At 40.5% G+C, this 18,650-nt stretch overlaps 1 protein-coding gene across 1 annotated transcript in view; it reads right to left on the bottom strand.

The window, feature by feature from the left end:
• Window positions 1-18,650, bottom strand: part of LOC311252755 (receptor-type tyrosine-protein phosphatase gamma-like) — a 480,433-nt gene that overhangs the window by 11,494 nt on the left and 450,289 nt on the right. Inside the window, exons 20-27 of the mRNA XM_084346266.1 lie at window positions 17,650-17,825; window positions 16,071-16,206; window positions 14,814-14,960; window positions 11,071-11,164; window positions 10,041-10,117; window positions 8,824-8,952; window positions 6,578-6,724; window positions 5,632-5,774 (exon numbers count right to left, since the gene is read on the bottom strand). Coding sequence (XP_084202392.1) covers window positions 5,632-5,774; window positions 6,578-6,724; window positions 8,824-8,952; window positions 10,041-10,117; window positions 11,071-11,164; window positions 14,814-14,960; window positions 16,071-16,206; window positions 17,650-17,825 — 1,049 coding nt within the window. The remainder of the gene's footprint in view (window positions 1-5,631; window positions 5,775-6,577; window positions 6,725-8,823; window positions 8,953-10,040; window positions 10,118-11,070; window positions 11,165-14,813; window positions 14,961-16,070; window positions 16,207-17,649; window positions 17,826-18,650) is intronic.

Genomic DNA, 18,650 nt, shown 5'->3' with positions numbered 1-18,650 from the left:
TGGGACAAACATAGGTTCAACAGAGAAATTGGGCACTGTATGGGAGGCTTCAAAGGCCTATGTAAGAGGCAAACTAATAGCTTACTCAAGTAAAAAGAAAAAGGAAACCCAAGAAAAAATGGCTAGGCTACAATCTCAACTTAAAGAAGCAGAAAAGTCATTAGCAGTCAATCATACTGATCGTCGCTTGAAGCAAGTGTGTGAACTGAAATTCCAATTAAATGACATATACAACAAAAAAGTAGAATATGCAATGTTCAGGTTGAAAGGTCATTTTTATGAAAGCTGAGAAAAGGCAGGCAAACTGCTGGTGAGGCAGCTGAAACAAAGAGACGCAAGCTTTACAACACAAGCTACAAAAGATAAAAATGGAGATGTATTGACCGGTGTTGAGGAAATGAATGATGGATTTAAGGATTTTTATACCAAACTTTATAAATGGGAAACTAATCTATCATCCAGACTAAGCAAATAGAGGAAGTTTTACAGAACAGGAAGTTAGAAATGCTATTTTATCACTCAAAGTAGGTGAATTACTGGGATTGGATGGGTTACCAGTAGAATATTATAAAAATATATTGATATACTGGCGCCCGCACTGACAGGTGTATACATGGAAGCATTCACATTAGGGCAACTGCTGGACACGTTTAATGAGGACTCAATAACATTGATTTTGCAGAGAGACAAAGAACCCATTGAGCCGCATAGCTTTAGACCTGTAAGCCTGATAGATATGGATAGTAAAGTTCTTACTAAAACCCTTGCAACAAGGATGGAGAGTGTATTGCCACAAGTCATACATACGGACCAAGTTGGCTTTGTTAAAGGGTGCTCATCATCAGACAATGTTAGATCTTATTACACCTGGTCTAGCTGTAATGAAGATGCACCCACTGCCTTTTCACCCGACGCCGAAAAGGCATTTGATAGGGTGGAATGGGCTTTTCTCATGCATACATTGGAAATATATGGCTTTAGGGAGGGATTCTTAAAATGGGTTCAAATAATTTATTCATCACCAAAAGTATCCTCGTGACTAAAGGTCTGATGTCACCTCTATTCAACCTTACAAGAGGCTTGAGGCAAGGAGATCCTGCTAGTCCTCTGCTGTTTGTTTTATTTCTAGAAGCACTCGCTGCAACAATAAGAGCGGACACAGACATGGGGGTAAGGCGGGGGGATAACCCTCGAGTACGGATAGGGAAACGTTCAGTTAACTGGAAAAGTTGGCAGGGGAGCGTTATATGTGTGATTAATGATTTGTGTAGAGATGACACATTTATGACAAATCAGGAGCTAGTGCACCAGTATGACTTGGAAGGGAAGGGAGAATTCTGGAAATATCTTCAGCTAAGGAGCGCCACAGGGAGCCTGCTCACACTTTAGCAGGGTTTTGAGTTACCCAATATGATACAGAAGCTTTTTGACTTACTAAGCATAATGCACAAGGATTCACTGTTCTACAAAGCCATTATAAATACACAAAGTGACAAGTGTGAATATCTAAGGTTAATTTGGAAAAGGGACTGAGGACACGATATTGAAGAAGGGCCATGGCAGGACATAATCCAGTACTGGCTAGGCCACAAGAGATATTAGAAGTAAATACACTCTACAAAATTATACATGGATACTACTACACCCCATCAAAGCTGTAGAATGGGCCTGCTACTGATAGAAATGATTGGAAATGTAAGTTACAGTGGGCACATTCTTGCATGCTATGTGGGAATGCCCTGTGGTAACTCCTTTCTGGAGAGAGCTGCTTGCTAACTGGGTGAATGGGTTAAACAGCCATTGCCACACTCCCCTCAGTTGTCTTCTTGGGGATGAAACATTTATGCCACTGGGTGTCACTAAAGCTCAGTTTGGCTATTGGCAAATAGTTTCATTACTGCAGCAAGAGTTGTTTCAAGGAACTGGAAACACACAAAAACCCCAGAATTCACTGAATGGATAAGACTAATGACAGAAGCTGCGTCTTTTGAATACTTGTCTCGAAGGAACAATACAAAAGGGACATTTTCTGAAGTCTGGGATAACTTCTTTCTATTTATTAAGGGCTCGTGACAAAGTATATGGGTGCATCGGTGAAATGTTTACATTGTCATTATGGACTGCCTTTTTGTTCTTGCTTTGTTTGCTGTTTTATAAGTCATATGTCTGTGTGTTGAATATTTAATTGAAAGAAAATCAATAAAAATTTGAAAATAAATAATTGAATAAACCATCCACATGAACAAGCCCCCTCTCATTAGGTCTGGGGGAGTTCTGGATGGGTGAATGAACAGCATGAGGTGGCCTTCAGCCAGCTTCCTCCCCAGGGCCTGGGGGTGACTGAGAAGTGAAACCCCTGCATCACACAGCACTACGGATGCTTACGAAGCTCGCAAAACCTGATAAAGAAGAATTTACCTGAATTAAGGGGGGTGGAGGAGGAAGGATGGAGGTTCTCTTCATTTTGCATTTGTTCATTGTTCAGCTCTGGGAGATGAGTTACCAGGGCAGCGTGGTTTACATCATTTCTCCTCCACAATGTTTTGACAAACAATCAAGGAGAAAGGACTGAAAGTAGATTTTCTGTCTGCAAAGTATGCCACTTTGACCCACTACCTATCGTACACTGCCTGCTACTGTTTATGATTCCCCACATTGCGAGATTTATTGAAAAAAAAAAATAGCATTTATTATAAATAAAAATTGTTCCTTTAATAAATAGTCTCTTACCAAAATAAGTCACTGAGTTCACCTGTGCTGTCTCTTCTTATCTCTCAAAATTTCTGATATGGAATAATGTGAAGACCTTTACAACTCAGTGTCTGAGTTGTCCTTGACAGCCGCTCAACCAGGGAGTGAAGACCCACACAGATGAGGGATTTCACCTCTGAGATTAAAGATTTATTAGCAAGTGAATCCACCTGAGAACGACAGCTCAGCCTGGTGTGAGGCTCCTGAGAGAACGGTGGGTCGCCTTCACAATGTTAAGGGTCTCCTCTTCCATTAGCAGCCCTGTCAGGAGCTCAGCAGAAACCACTGCTAACAACCCATGCCTGGCTGAATAATGAGCGTGCAGACAATTAGGATGAGACTCTAACTGACAATCTCTTCGGCGCCGAAAGCCGGCTGTGCCATGGCAACCAGATGAAGTACTCAATTAGTCACTTTTCTTCTTGAGGATGCGACAAGCAATCTTCATTATTCTAATGAATAAACATGAGCGGAGCGTCTGGATTAGAGTGTCATTCAAGAACACTAATGTGTGTCAATACTAAAGACACTTTCATTATGTTTAATTGGGCAGTTCACTGGGTGTCTTTCCTCACTATGCTTGCAGCAGAATAGTCAGACTGCCAGTGTCTCTGTATGCCTCATCCATTTCAAAAGTTTTAAAACTTCTGTTGCAGGAACACAACCTGTGACAAAGCACAGTCAGCCTAACTATAACACAAAGTGCACATTTTGTCACGTATTGCAGTATTGTATTTCATACAGATACATACAGATATGTATTTTCATTTTTACATTTCCCTTTCTTGTCATTGTGTGCCAAATGGCTAAGTTGTCTGTCTCTGGACGTTTAAGGCTCATTTATATAAAGTGGTTTCTGGCCCAATTGAAATTGAAAGCCTGATGATTTAATAGAAAATGATGGTGATGGAAGTTTCATCGTATGAGGCCAATGAGACACTGTCACTTTTTCAAATGTACAGGAACAGTTCATTTGATATTTTATTACATGACTTTGCCAAAGTCTTATCAATAAAGCATAAGACACGACAAGGCATAGAAGAGCCACAGCAAGTGCTGTTTTCCAAATTTCCAGATTTCCAAATATAATTTCATAAGCCAGTGGGCCCAATGAAATGCAGCACTATCTACAGCACTGTTCTATTTTCACTCAGCTTTTCTAATTCAACACACTAAAATCATGTGCCAATCAGCTAGCTGATCTTATTACTGACATTTTTTTTTTTTACCTCTCATACGTACAGTCCCGTCCTGCCTCAAGAAAGCCATCATCATTTCGGTACCTAGAACACTCTGCTGTGCTAGTCCAAATGACTGCTGCCCTGTGGCTCTCAACCCCATCCTGAAGTGCTTTGAGAAACTGGTTCTCCAGCACGTCAAAGACAACATTCCTGCCAGCCTGGACCCTCACCAGTATGCTTTCAGAACCAACAGATCCACAGAGGATGCCATATCCACTGCCCTTCACTCAGTCTTCATGCACCTGGACGAGAACAGCTTTGTCAGGGTGCTGTTTGATGACTTCAGCTCAGCATTCAAAACAATCTGCCCCATGAAGCGGATTAAAAACGCACAGAAAAGGCTCCACTTCTGACTGAAACTTAGGAAAGCTAAATTCTGGAGCAAGATTCTGGTCAACTTTTACAGAGGAGCAATAGAAAGCATCCTGACTGGAAACATCACGACCTGGCATGGTTCATCACGGCCCAAGACAGGAAGGCTCTGCAGCGGGTGATTAAAACATGATTGGTACCCATCTACAGAGCATCAGCAACATCGGTGTCTGCACAGAGCCCAAAGGATACTAAAAGACAACACCCACCCATCCACAGTCTGTTAACCCCGCTGCCATCTGACAACAGATACAGAAGTATCTGCTGCTGTACCAGCAGACTACAGAGCAGCTTCACTCCCCACTGAATCTTCCATGAGACTCCTTAATGCCCCATCAAGACTCAATTTTCTAAGATAGATGTAGCACGAAGGACTCAAACATAGTTTATTTTTTTAAACCCTTGTGTTTACAATAAATGTACCTTGTACCTCATATAATTTATAGGGTAACTTTATAATAATTTATGAACAAAACAAACAGACTTACAAACAAGCTGCTGGAATATAGGTTCATTGGCACATTTTGAGCTCTGATCCACAAAAACATGCCATCTTTCTTATTAAATGTCCATGTGGTTTAGCATATAAAGGAAAAACACAAAGAGCATTAAAAACCAGGCAGCAGAACACAAGTTGTATCCAAAATCAGGACCAGTATAACCCAGGGGCTGTGCATTTCAGATAGGTAAATCACCCAGTAGCCTCCTTGAGATACAGTGGCATTGAGCACATCAGATCCCTGAGACGAGGAGGGGATGTAAATAACATCCTACTCAAGAGAAAGTCTTTGCAATTTCACTCTGCAGACACTCACACCTAGAGGTCTTAATCAAGAGTATAAGATCAAAATGTTCTCTAAAATCATTATATGAATGTTACAATGATTCTCCCTATTGACTATAGGCTGACCCCGGCACATGTTTGTGAAAATAAGATATTCATTTTGTGCTTTAAAGTGGAAAACTTCCATGGAATGGTGGGCCCAGTACTGGACATGATTTTATAATATTGCCTTCTCTTCTTTATTCTAAGGAATTTTGAGATATTGACTTATGAGATGATGAATTTGATGTAACATGTATTTATATAAGATGTCTTTTTGATGTGTTGATGTATGGCTTTGCATTTTGTATGAACTTCTCTGAACTTAACTTTTTTCTATGTATTTTGTTGATTATGATGTTGCTGGATGTGTGTATCGTTTTTAATGTTCCTATCTCAGGATGTGGTGAGAGAATATAGAAGTAAATAAAATGTCAGACTGACTCATCGTGGACGATGGTTGGTCCATCGCGGGCAGCCGCCTCCTCCTTAATGACGTTGATGAGCTCGAAGGTGCTGCTGATAGGTGTGTCAGGGTTCGGCCATTTGGGGCACTGAAAGTGACGAACCTCTAATACATAATCATCCTGTTAGAAAGATAGAGGTCGAGACAGCCAGAAGGAAAGCAAGAGAAAGGGAGACAAGAGTTAGATGATGTTAGCAGTAATGTAACATCATTACTTTTATAATGCAAAGATGATGATTTCAACACAGTTTAAAAGAAATTAAAAAATCCTTTTTGAGAAAATCTACAGTCAAAATATGTTAAAAAATAGTTTTTTTCAGCTCCAAATCTATATTTACAAAGATCTGTGTTTTATGATCTGTTTTTTACGCAGGACCAAAATAACTTGTAGATGTGATAGAACTACACAGAATCAGAACTGGTAACATCAAATTCAGATTCTTTGTTTGGGTAAACAGATATGTATTGTTTTACTTTTTATTTATTTCATTGCTGTAAGCATTCAGCAAAAACTATTACACAAATAAACACATGTTGTAAATGATCCTTCCTGAGGCTTATCCAGTTCCTGAGGCTTAGAATACACATACAGAGAATCACCAAAATAATGAAATTTAGCTTTGAGGGCCAAACTTCAAAAATTCAGTAAAAGTAAAAACAAAAACAAAACATCAATCAAACTCAGCACTCTGTCTTCAAACACTCAACATTCACTGCATTTATGAACAGGATTTTGCATGCTTGCAATCAAATCCTAAATTGAGTACTTATTATTGTTTAAATTTGCTTTGTGTTTTTTCTTTGTTGTTTATCCACTATCCCACCCATAATTCTTAATGTGTGCACGCACGCACGCATGCACGCACGCATGCACGCACACATGCATGCATGCATGCATGCAAGCACGCAAGCACGCAGACTAACCTGTGTAGCTTCCAGGATGAAGTCGTGGATACTGATCTGCTCCTCATTGGACAGACAGAGTCTGTCTTTACTGATGAGGGTGACAGTGAATGCCTCACAGTTCATAGCCTCCTCCCGACTGGGCCAGTACACAAACTCATCCTCTGCCTGCAGAAGAGCACATGCCTGTGTTTATACATTCACTTTATTTAACAATGTGTCACAGAATTACTGTAGTATATCTTCTGTTATCAAAAAGATACTCTTTGATTCTCCACTTTGATTGTGTAGCTAAAAATACATTAATGGCAAGAACAAGAGAAGAATAATACATTTTAACATTATCAAGTTGTCTTGCAGTCCTTGTTTTGTGAAATGACCGCTTGCTGCTTCACACCTCTGCTGCATAGAAACCTAAGAATCTCTGTATATGCCGTAGTTGGATGTTTTGCCCTTCCTGCAGAATGTCTGTCCACTTCTTTGTGTTGCTGTTGAGGCCATCACATGTTCAAGATGAACAGAATGCAAGTTAAAATGTCTCACTTATTGTCACCCAAGCTTTCAATTACAGGCTCGTTAAAAGAGACCCAATTAGGCAATGTTCCACTTAGTTAAAGTGCACCTATTGACCCACCATATGACTGGCAATTTGCAAAGCCTCATTGCACAAGCTGTATTGCTGCTCTAAAACTAGTGAAAGAGTCTTGTAAAGGTACACATCCTGTTACTACAGTTTCCTAACTCTAGCTTTGTATACAGTTGTCTAAGTTAAAGGATATTTATTTGATTTGAGAGACCTCGCAGTAGGATCGCCTTACATGGTGATATGTGTATGCACATGTTACAAGGTGAGACAGGAGTCCTGATTTATTTCACTTTTGTGGTTGCTAGTTATGTCTGGTCCTAATCGGGTCACTTTCAATCCCAATCCTGTTTTATTTTGATAGGCAACACTTTAAATGTCCAATAAGTCAATACACCACCATTTTAATATTGCACTCCTATAACACTGTCTGACTCTAGAGGGAATGTTTCTATGCATTTCTCTACCTCATTCAAACCCAAATGCAACTTGACTGCTGAAAATTCAGTCAGATTTGGATGTGTTATACTGCTAGTGTAATGATAAAGGAGCCACTAAAGGCTCAATTATGCTGAAGTAAGATATGTCTACAGATAAAGAGGGAACCCTGTCTGCATTCATTTCATCCATATTTGTAAACGTTTTCTAAAAGCTGACGGATATGGACGTAACAGAGCAGAACCACTGGAAATTGTAGGGGCGTTACGATGGTTTTTTCCACTAGTGACTGGAAAAAAAATGATTGGCTGCACTAATGAACTTGGGATACAGTTGTATCTCAGCCATCTGTCAGAATCAGTGATAAAACTTAAAGGCACTCTTCAGACCCAGTTTGTTTGACAGTACTGCATATTATGTGTACAACGACACCAACTGAATTAAACATATAAAGCTGGTTTCATGGCCATCACTGGATTACCAGGTTCAATTGTTGCTGCATGCAGAACTACCTTTTTAAGTATGACGATCCACAACACCTGGAGACAGCTAAGACCAGATGTGTAAAATCAGCACATATTTTTTCAAATTTTTTTTGAGTTCCTGAAGAAACACAGGACACTGGATCAATTAGCAGAAATCAGCCTATAATGCAGGGGTCTCAAACTCTAATTAGCTTGGGGCCAGTGCAGGTATTGTCATCTTGTAAGAGGGCCACTTCAGCATTCAAGCACTAAGTGCAATATTTCTGAAAATGTAGTTTTTTATTTCCATTGTTAACATGTTACAAATGCCGAAAATGACAGCTGTGTTGCTCTGTAGACACATTTTTGATGAACGAAATTGATGTGAAACAACTAAAAAAACAATTAAAGTTAAAAAAAAAAATTGACGGCCAAAGATAGGGGGAGCAGGTGGGCCGGAGATGGCCCGGGGGCTGGCAGTTTGAGGTCCCTGATAGAGTGTGTGCATCTGAACATGTGTGTGTGTATTTGGGGAATGCATATGAGCGCACAAAAGTCATGAGATTCACACACAGGTTTGTGTGGAGGTAACTACTGTTGATAACCTGAGTTACAAAATGGCACATGTGACTCTGGTTCATGAAGGTGTTTGTGTCAGTCATAATACCTGAAACGCAGGATTAGTAGGCAGAAAATACTTGGGAAAGTGGTAGTGGACACTCACTAAACACCCTCCACAGTATTTATGTGTGTGTGCGTGTGTGTGCGTGTGTGTTTCCTACCAGTCCATGGTTGGCAGGCAGCATAACAATAATTTGTGCATTATGGTCCCAGATCATTCTCCAGAAGTCTTTTGTGGTGTGAGGCAGAGGATGCTGGGTAATGATGAACTCATTACTCCGGTAGTAACCCTGAAAAGATAAAAGGAAAAAAAGACAGGTCAGTGAGCGTCTCTCCAGACTGCTTACATCACATTCATTTGGATTTAGGTTACGCTTACAAAAAGTGTGAACATACATTGCCTTAATGCCCAGCTCATCTGGGATCTAGTTTCATTTTAAAGGAGTAAACAGAGCTTTTAACTGTCCTGACTGCTATGATTTCACTCTAGCCTGTTATAAACTGTCTTTTGTGCCCTTCTTGCGTTCTGGAAATCAACGAGAGAGACGGTCTCCATAGGATCCCATTTTATAGCTGTGGGTGTCAGATCTGTTTCTGTCTAATGCATCAGTGGTTCTCGGTGGACTGAGCAGTCAGCTCAGATTATATGGTGAGTTATAATCATGACTGTGTGAAATTCAAGGTGTGTTGTCTCTTAATGTTGATCCATCTGGGTCAACCACATTTTGTATTTGTGTCCTCAGATCTACCTGAAATGGTTCTCTTGTCTTTTGGCTCAATGTAGATCAGGAAAAAAAAATGCATTTAGTTTTTCACTGGTTGTTTACATCTGGACAAAAGGGTTAGCTTTCACTATTATGTTTTTAATCTGTCTTTTGCAAGTCACAAGCCCTGGCACAGTTGGAAGAGGTGTGCTTTGGCACGGTATGGTTGCTCATGCATGAGCACAAGCACAGGTACACAACATGAAGTATAATCATGTGTATTACGCCGCCTTGCATAATCGAGAAATCCAGGAATGTGAGAGGGCTATCTACGACCAAAACCACAAAAAAGTCAGTAAAGTTACTGTCCTGTTCTCTGTGATGTTCTCCATTGTGATGCGACCACGCTACGATGTGATGACATATGTACAAGAGGTAACCGTGCTCAGGCCCGGTTGCTGCGGAAGCAATGTGAGTGCAGGCCAGCAGGGGGCTGGGGAGTACCCTGTTAATGGTACAGTCCCTGATTTTGTTGTAGCACATCAGGGAGTGTGTATCAACACACAATGATACAGTGATATTGACTAGTGGGACTATTTGAAACCTGCTCTGAGTCAAAATATCAGGAGAAAGTGAAAAAATCAATGATTGACAGAGGATGTGGAGGTGCTAACCATGATGTAAGAGGCGTTAATGTAGTCGGTGCCTTTGATGCCGGGCAAAGGTGCTAGGCCGACCCTCGCTCGCTCCGCTGCGTACAGAGACAGAGAGACAGGGAGGGGGTGGGGGGATGTGAAGACAGAAAGAAAAGCCATTTAGCAGTTTATTAAAAAACAAGACAACACTGACAAGCCACTCTGTGTGCTTCCATTCATCCTTTTGCTGCTATTGGTTGAGTGTAGACAGTTCTTGGTAATTCTTGGCTGGTGATTCAGAGAATTATGGAACAGCCAGTGACTGTCAGCAGATTGTGTAACAGCTGCAGAATACACAGAGTAAATGAATCGTGATAGTGGGATCAGACAGCCTGTAAACAATAGAGTACTCCATATCAAGGTTTTAGCTTTATCATTTTTTAAGGCTTGTATGAAAATGATATTTTTATGCTGAAGTTGCAAATAGCAGCCGGTACTTTGCATTCACACCATTCAAAGTGAAAGCTGAGAAACTTTCGGGAAGTCCGAAAAACTCCCTTTAGTACAATTGCTTTTACTTTGTGTATCAATATGACATTTGTTAGGTTTAACATTGTAGCAAATTATACAAATGCATGCTGACACAGCGGTTTAATTAGGAACAACAAAAGTCTTTAAGTAAGTTTCAGTCCTGGTTGTTCTCAGGTACTGTATGCTGAATTTGATGATGACCTATCGATCCATCAGTCTCAGAGGGGGTTAGTAAAACAGGTTTGGTTTTCTTTGCAGAACTTGACATGTATGAAGTCAAATATTTAACTGACACATTTCTCACTGTAATGTCCCATTATACAAGCCAGTTCAATGTAACTATTAGATGTTCTGTGACAAGCCTTTGAAACTCATGAACCTTACATATATGAGTTTAAAAATCATGTGTGTTGTAGAGTACGGAATTGCTCTATGATTCTCTATGGACCAATGGAAATTGTTATTTTATGCTTTTTGATAGTTTGATAGTTCATTAAAATTGTATACAGTACACTTCTTAAATGAGTGGAACACTTACATGGCACCACAGAGGAATTTCTATTTTTCTCTTTGTTGCACTCCTTCTGAGCGTTGAAGCATTCCATGAATCTGCCGTTGCACTGTGTTACCAGCTGAAACACATAAGCATAAGAGAAGGAGGGTGAATATTAACCAGCCATGAAAGCGGGGCTGGTATTGTTCTCATCTTGTGTTTGTGTGTGTTTGACTTTTGTCTGTGGTCAAAACTGGGAGCCTGCTCACATCGGAGGGTACGACAGCTTCATGGGGACCAAAATGCTGGACCCCGTAATATACATCGATACATTTTAGAGTGATCATTTGAGTTAAGGTTATGGTGAGTGTTACGGTAAGACTCCACTCTACCTATACACTGATGTTAACGATAACCGTGACATTTAAAAACAAAATATTGATATTGTATTAAATGACTTCCCTTTCTTTACTTTCTTGCTTTCTTATAGTAATGCACCTCAAAGCTGGTTGCCAACCACCATGAAACAAAGAAAGAAAACACAGTAACTAGCTAGCTTGCTACTAGCCCATTGTGTGGATACTACTGCAGAACAAAATCACAGCAGAGGAGATGACAGGTGAGAGCGAGACACTTTCGCTCTCATCTGTCTGCTCATGTTCATGTTCAGCCTATGTTAGCTCAAACACTGGAAGCAGGAGGAAGCGTCTACCAAAAGAAGAAAAAAATATCTTCCAACAATTTCTAAAAGCTCTTGTTTACATGTTGTATCTTTCTGTCTAGGAAGTTATCAATTTAAAACGTATAAATAACCACCACGGTTTGTTTTCAATGTCATACAGAAGTGTGTAGTATTCTTCTTCAGTAAAATAGCTTTGATGCTGACTGAAGCTGATTGCTCAAGTGACAATATGTCATGCCCATTTCTTCATGTGTTACCACACATACAAAAAAGAGCTATGCTAGCAGACTTAACATGTCCAGAACTACCTCTGTACTGTCCACACACAGATGAAATTGATCAGTTTTTCTAGGTGAACTCCCAGTAAGGAAACAAATGTACTTAAAATGTTGTACCCTTAACTTCAGTAACCATACTCTAAGTTCAGGATTAATTTGTAGGCTATACCATATGTATCATCATGTATGTATCTTTTATATGAGTGCTTATTATTTGTCTTGTGAAAATGTACAACAAAATGTACTTGTCAGTACAAAACTGCACTGCTGTTTTTGAGAATAAAGTGTGCTGTGTGTAATTAACCATTTGATGAAGGTTCTCAGTCATCCAGGTCATGGTAACTCTAAGTGCTGTATCGTAGGCAACTGGACTTGGTTCAGTTTCCTGAAGACTTTTCACCTCTCATCCAAGAGGCTTCTTCACTTCTAACTAACTGGAGTCGCAGGCTTTTAACCTCTGCGTGGGAGTGTCCTTACAGAGTCGTTAAGGACACGTGTGAACTCTGAGTTTCAGAGTCGTTAGGGCCACTTGTGGATTGTTGACCCAACCAGCCTTCATGTGGGTCGTTAGGGCTAGGTGAGCCCAGGTGTGAATGGTTGTTAAGCTGTCTGGGGAGAGAACTCAGTACTGCATTGTGGGTGATAAGTAATGTCGTAGGCCACCTCCTCTGTTCAAAGACAGTCGCTCCAGTTTGACATAGATGGATTCTTTTACTCCTCTTTCAAACCATCTGTCTTCTCTGGACAAGATGTTTACATTGTTGTCCTCAAAGGAATGATTTGTCTCCTTCAGATGTAAGTGGACAGCAGAGTCTTGACCTGATCAAGGCTCTGCTCTCAACTTCCTCAATGTAGAGGTTGGCCACTACTGGGGACACCAGTGAGCCCATGGCACAGCCGTGCTTCTTTCTATAGAAACCTTCACTGTACTGGAAGTGGTGGTCGTCAGACAGAGGTCAAGTAAGGCACAAATGTGTTCTGGGATGAATTTGGTTCTGCTGGACTGGAATGCATGATGCAAGTGACATCATAAGAAACCATTGTTTCGCCTGAGTCCAGTGTTATTTCACACACCTTGAGGGTGAAATCCTGTGACTTTTTGATTTGGTGTTGAGTGTTACTGACCAAAAGAGCTAGAATACTGGCTAAGTGCTTGGATATGTTATAAGTAACTGAGTTAATGCTGCTGCTGATGGGTCTGAGTGGTGCTCCTTCCTTGTTTATGTTGAGGAGTCCACAGATACATGGGATGGCTTCCCCAGGGTACAGTCTGTAATATAATGACCTGTCAATTACTTTGCCCTTTTCCAGTTTGTGGAACTTTGGTGTGGTAGTCTGCTGTTAGCACTCAGAGCTCACACGTGTCTTTAATGACTAAGGACACTCCCACACAGAGTTTAAAAGCCTGCAGCTTTAGTTAGTTAGAACTGAAGAAGCCTCTTGGATGAGAGGTGAAACGTCTTCAAGAAACTGAAACAAGTCCAGTTGCCTACGATACAGCACTTAGAATGTGTGTATTTAACTCTTTCAGTATCAGTCAACATACCAGCATCAGATTCTCAGTGAGACTTCAACTACTACAGGAGTTCTGTAATAAAACCTGAAGGAAAAACAGAAAGCAGCTCACAATGGAAAATCCCCAGCTTAGAACAGAAAAAACACAGCGGACCAAATTGGCTGAGAGAAGTGGGGAACGATGAGAGAAAAAACAAAGGAGCTAAATTCTAATCCTGCCATGAGGGCATAAATGCCTTACCATAAGAAAGAAAGCTATTGTTTTGCCCACACACCCCACCCAGTCTAGACCTTGGACTCATTGGGGAACAGTGATGAAGTAACAGTTTGTACTTTCCTGTTGTCAAGACTTCCAACCAACCCTAATCAAACCCACAACCAATACAAACCAGGGCTGGGTGATAAGGAAATCAGAGAAATTGATGAGAAGAATAATTATTTTTAGCGATAAATTATCAATAAATAAGGTATAAATAATATTTTGTTGTCATTATTTAATTGCTTGTCTTATTTTTATTTGTGCCAGAGAGGAGCAACACAGCATCAGTCTTGATGAAATCTCACAAAAATATGTTTTTAGTGTGAGAATTATTATATTCATATAAGGCTTTGTTAACTGAACAGACATGTTTAATACGTCCTGATTTGAGGAGAAACATTCAGATGTGTTTTTGTGGAGGAGCTTCCAAACAGTCTGAATCTTTGATATGAAGTAGGGGTATCGCTGAAAACTGGTACTGACAACTGTGATATTCAAGAAATTAAATATTAACATCTTGTTCATAATAAACAAATGATTATATCGTGAAATTTATCCAGCGCCTCTTAGATTGTTTCTGTTTCTTTCTGTTCTCGCTTTATTATAATAGGTGGCGGTAATGTGACTCAACACTGGTTGCCTCCCGCCATACAACAGTTAACTGCCAGCTAGCTAGTGTGTGACATGGATCTGCTGTGTGGCTGCTGCTCATTAATTTACTACTGCTGTACCAATCATGTCGAAAACACAAACATTTATGGTTACAGAGACTCTCTCCCTACACTTGTACAATGAATGTGATTCATTTGACAAACAACAGACAAAACGCACAAGATACAAAGTTAAGATGAATTTGACTGAGGGCCTTTCTTTTCAAAATATCTCTATATATCGCAGTAAAATTGTACTGACGTAATTTCTTTTGGCCACGATAATCGTCCAGTGAAAAAATGTCATTAAATAACTTAGATCTATATCTATAGATATCGTGACATTGGACATTCAAATGGATAAAGATGTTACATCTGCTGAACGTGGAATGAATATTAATCACCTTGAACTGTTTCTCCAGATGTGTCCGGCCGCTGTGTCCTGGTGTCGTGATGCTGTTGAAGTAGCTGTGAAGCTGGCTGGATGCCACTTCCGTCTCCTTTCCTAAAATGGCTTCCATCAAGGCATCGTGGATGAAGACGTACTGCTCCTGGATCAGCCAAAAGGTGAGAAATGACAAAATAGGTGATTAGCAGCTGGTGTGGGTGGACTTGCATACACAAACATACAGATGTTTACAATGTGTTCACTTATTTCACCTTAGCAGTCCACGAAAATGTATTTCTGAACAAATTTGAGGTGAAAAAGCAACCTAGCTGCTGAATCTTCACTCATATTCGATTGACAAGGCCAAATGTAAAAGTTTGTTTCAACTTTCATAAGGCAACAATACTACCACACTGCCGTCTTTTCAGTTTGACAAGTGACTGCTGAATGCGTCCGTGGTTACCATGGATGGATGCTGGCCAGTAGTTGTGTGCAGTCGTAGTGTTGAAGCCAAAGCAAAGCAGCAGCGTACGTTTCACGCTGCTCTTGAATTAACGTTAGCAGTAAACTATATATCAGTGGGAGATCTGTTCTTTGAGCTGTGCATGTATCTGCTGTCACGTTCACTAGCTCAGCACTATGCCCCACGTTTCACTGCTCTTATTGGTTCTAGGTCCATCCAGTTGAGTCTATAGGCGTTTTGGTCTGCACCTCTTGAAAAATCATGAATTAACTTGGAGGTTTCAGGTAAATTTACAACTTGGTGCGGTGATGCCAGGCTACTCTATTGCCATCATCAGAACAACATTTCTACTTACACCCTTAATAACCCTCTTAACTTTATTTAATCCTAAATCCTATTTAATTGCTATGAATTTGGTACATTGTGTATTTTCACAAAGTGAATTCTTTTGGCATTTTCTTATTACACCAGAATTTCTATTTAAACACAATATGTTGCATAATGTAATACTCTGACTCTGATCTCATTTTTAACATTTTTAAGAATTTCTTTCCTCAGGGAAACTGTGAGGAGTTGGTGATTTCATCAACCGATGTGTATCCAACAGCAGGGCACAGCATGGCATATTGACCCACCCACCCAGGTTTGACTGTAAACACTGAGGCACATCAATGTGTTTGCTGTCCATCCTCTCATAACTGAAAAGCTTGACTGTCCACAAACATTTGGTTCACACACACACACACACACACACACACACACACACACACACACACACACACACACACACACACACACAGTTATACAAACCTCAGTCTGGACTAGGTAGTTGCGCTGGGTGCGTATGTGTTTGAGGAAGCCGAGTACATTAACTGTGCTCTTGTCTCTGATCTGCTGCAGCATGCTGTCTATGACGATGTATGTCCCTGTACGACCCACTCCAGCACTGCAACACAACACATTAACACTGAGGAAAAGCAGGAAGAGCCAAACAGATGATGATGAGTGGAATGCTTTATATATGGGAAGTTAGCATGGAAATGGATGTAAAATTACACTTAAATGCCTTTATTACAGAAATGAGTAAGCTGTCAGGAAATTAGTGTTTCAGACTCACATACATCGAGGGATATTTCAATTACATGGTTGGCACCTTAAATGCCTTTTTGCATGACATGCTTTTAATTCACTGCTATCCACAAAACATACCTGTATGGATGGTTTAATGCCCTGTGTGATTTGCTGGTTTAAAAGTAAAATGCTTGAAGTTTTAATCAGTTGTTACTTGTCTTTGGGGACATCCATATTGATACCATGACTTTTGGGGTTTATGTGACTGAATGTATCGTAATCGTAAGTGATGTTTTGCAGACTTTCTCTTTGTTGAAGTTGTATACATCAGATTCTATCACTTGCGTGCATGTAGTTATCTTGTCACATCACACTGTGACTGTGGTTAAAAGTACCGTCATCTGTCCATAGGCATACTAGTGATTGTTGAATACTTTCTGCGCTGGTCACAGATACAGTTAACACCTATACTGTATATACAAATTCAGGACTTTAAGTTCCCTGTTGCTTTAGAGCAGCAGGGTGACTGTGAGTGTGTCTCTGTCTGCTCTTCCCTTTTGCATAATGACCGGGAGGATGTCTGTGTGTCTGTGTCCGGGTACAAAATGGTAGTAATGAGTGGTGTGTCTGCAGCCACAGCGGTGAGGCGGTGTGACAAGTTATTATCGACAATCGCAGTGCAGATGATAGCGGAGAGCTTCATACTCATTCCCCCCGGGGCCACAGTCAGCAGACAATTACCAGTAATTTCCCCGCCTGCCTTACTGTAATGTGCCCTTAAATACAAGCTGGCAACAGTAACTGCAGGTTCAGTGCTTCTGCTGAGATATGCAGCTGTGCTATAAACAGCAGTGTAGAAAACCACAAAGGTATAGGTGTTCAGTTGATAGCTATAAGTTAATTTGTCATATCTCTGCTTACCAAGTACTAAATAAGATAAAAACAGTTCTGCTTTTGTTGTCTCAATTAATGTCTTTGTTACACAATAATCCAAACAGATATGTGTACATATGTGTAAAGTGTGTTTCAAGAAACTGAAACGAGTCCAGTTGCCTATGATACAGCACCTAGATTTACCATGACCCAGATGACTGAGAACCTTCATCAACATGTGTGAAAAATGACAAATACACAGAATAACAAATGTTCTGCTCTCACTATAAACAAGGAACTGATTTTAAAAATGTATCCACCATTGTGTGTGTGTAAAGACAAAACAGTTTTAATGTGTACAATGACGACACAGTGTCACTGAGGTGAAAGATAGAAGGGGAACAGAGTGATGTACAGTGAAGTGAAAGCAGAATAACGACACTACCTGCAGTGGACGAGCACGGGTCCCATGTCCGGCATCTGGGCGGCGGAGGACCTGCGGACAAAGGTGAGGACAGGCAGAGTGTACTCGGGGACACCCATGTCTGGCCACTGGGTGTAATGATACTGGAGCACTGTCCGTTCACTCTGGGCCCTCGCCTTAGGGTTCCCCTTCCCACCCTGAATGAAAGAGAAGAAGGAAAGGAAGAAATGTTGTTACATTATCTTATTAACATCTTACAAACATTTACTTTCAATAATAAGTTGGTTGTAAAGGTTTGTACAACTTTACGACCAACTTATTATTGAAAGTAAATGAAGTAAAGTAATAGCTCATGACTGAAGGGATATTATCATCTGGTCAGTGTAATAAAGTTATAGTTCCAGATTACTGGAGTTGCCAACTAAAGGAAACATGGATCCTGAAAACCAGCTGATGATTGTCTTGACTTTTGCTTGTTTCAGTCTTAGTCTTTATAATAATAAAAACACAATCACCTGCCCCATGACACGTGTTTCTACTACAGCCTCACAACAAGGGGTAGCTGTGCTGCTGTGTTCGAGGTCACACAGAGCAAGTGAGTAAAGAGAACACTGTTTTTTGAGTCTCTCTGTGTTCAGCTCTCAGTACTGTGGTCTGGAGTTTAGTTTCACTCCTGGGTTCCTGTTTGCACTTTCAGATGTCGGACCTACTTTACTGTTCACTTCCAGGCATATTCGAGTTGTGTATTACTGCTGATACAAATCAAAGATTTCCTGGTTTTGCTGCTTCATATTAAACACTTGCCACTGGCAAACTGGCAAGTGCTTTGACTGTGAAGTATCTGTCACCAAGTTTTATTAGCGGTGCTTTTCTCCAATAATAACAAGTCTTATCAACCAGATATGGACATACTCTGCGCTGTGTAGCCAGTGGGTCAGTTTTAAACACTGCAGGGGGAGCAGCTCAAACAGTCTCAGTGAGTTCACAGTCAAAGTGCTGCAGGTGACAGGCCTTCTGTGGTT

Source organism: Pagrus pagrus (assembly GCF_965226575.1).
Source record: "Pagrus pagrus genome assembly, chromosome: 3".
NCBI classification, from domain to species: Eukaryota; Metazoa; Chordata; class Actinopteri; order Spariformes; family Sparidae; genus Pagrus; species Pagrus pagrus.
This window is presented reverse-complemented; position numbering and strand designations above follow the sequence as displayed.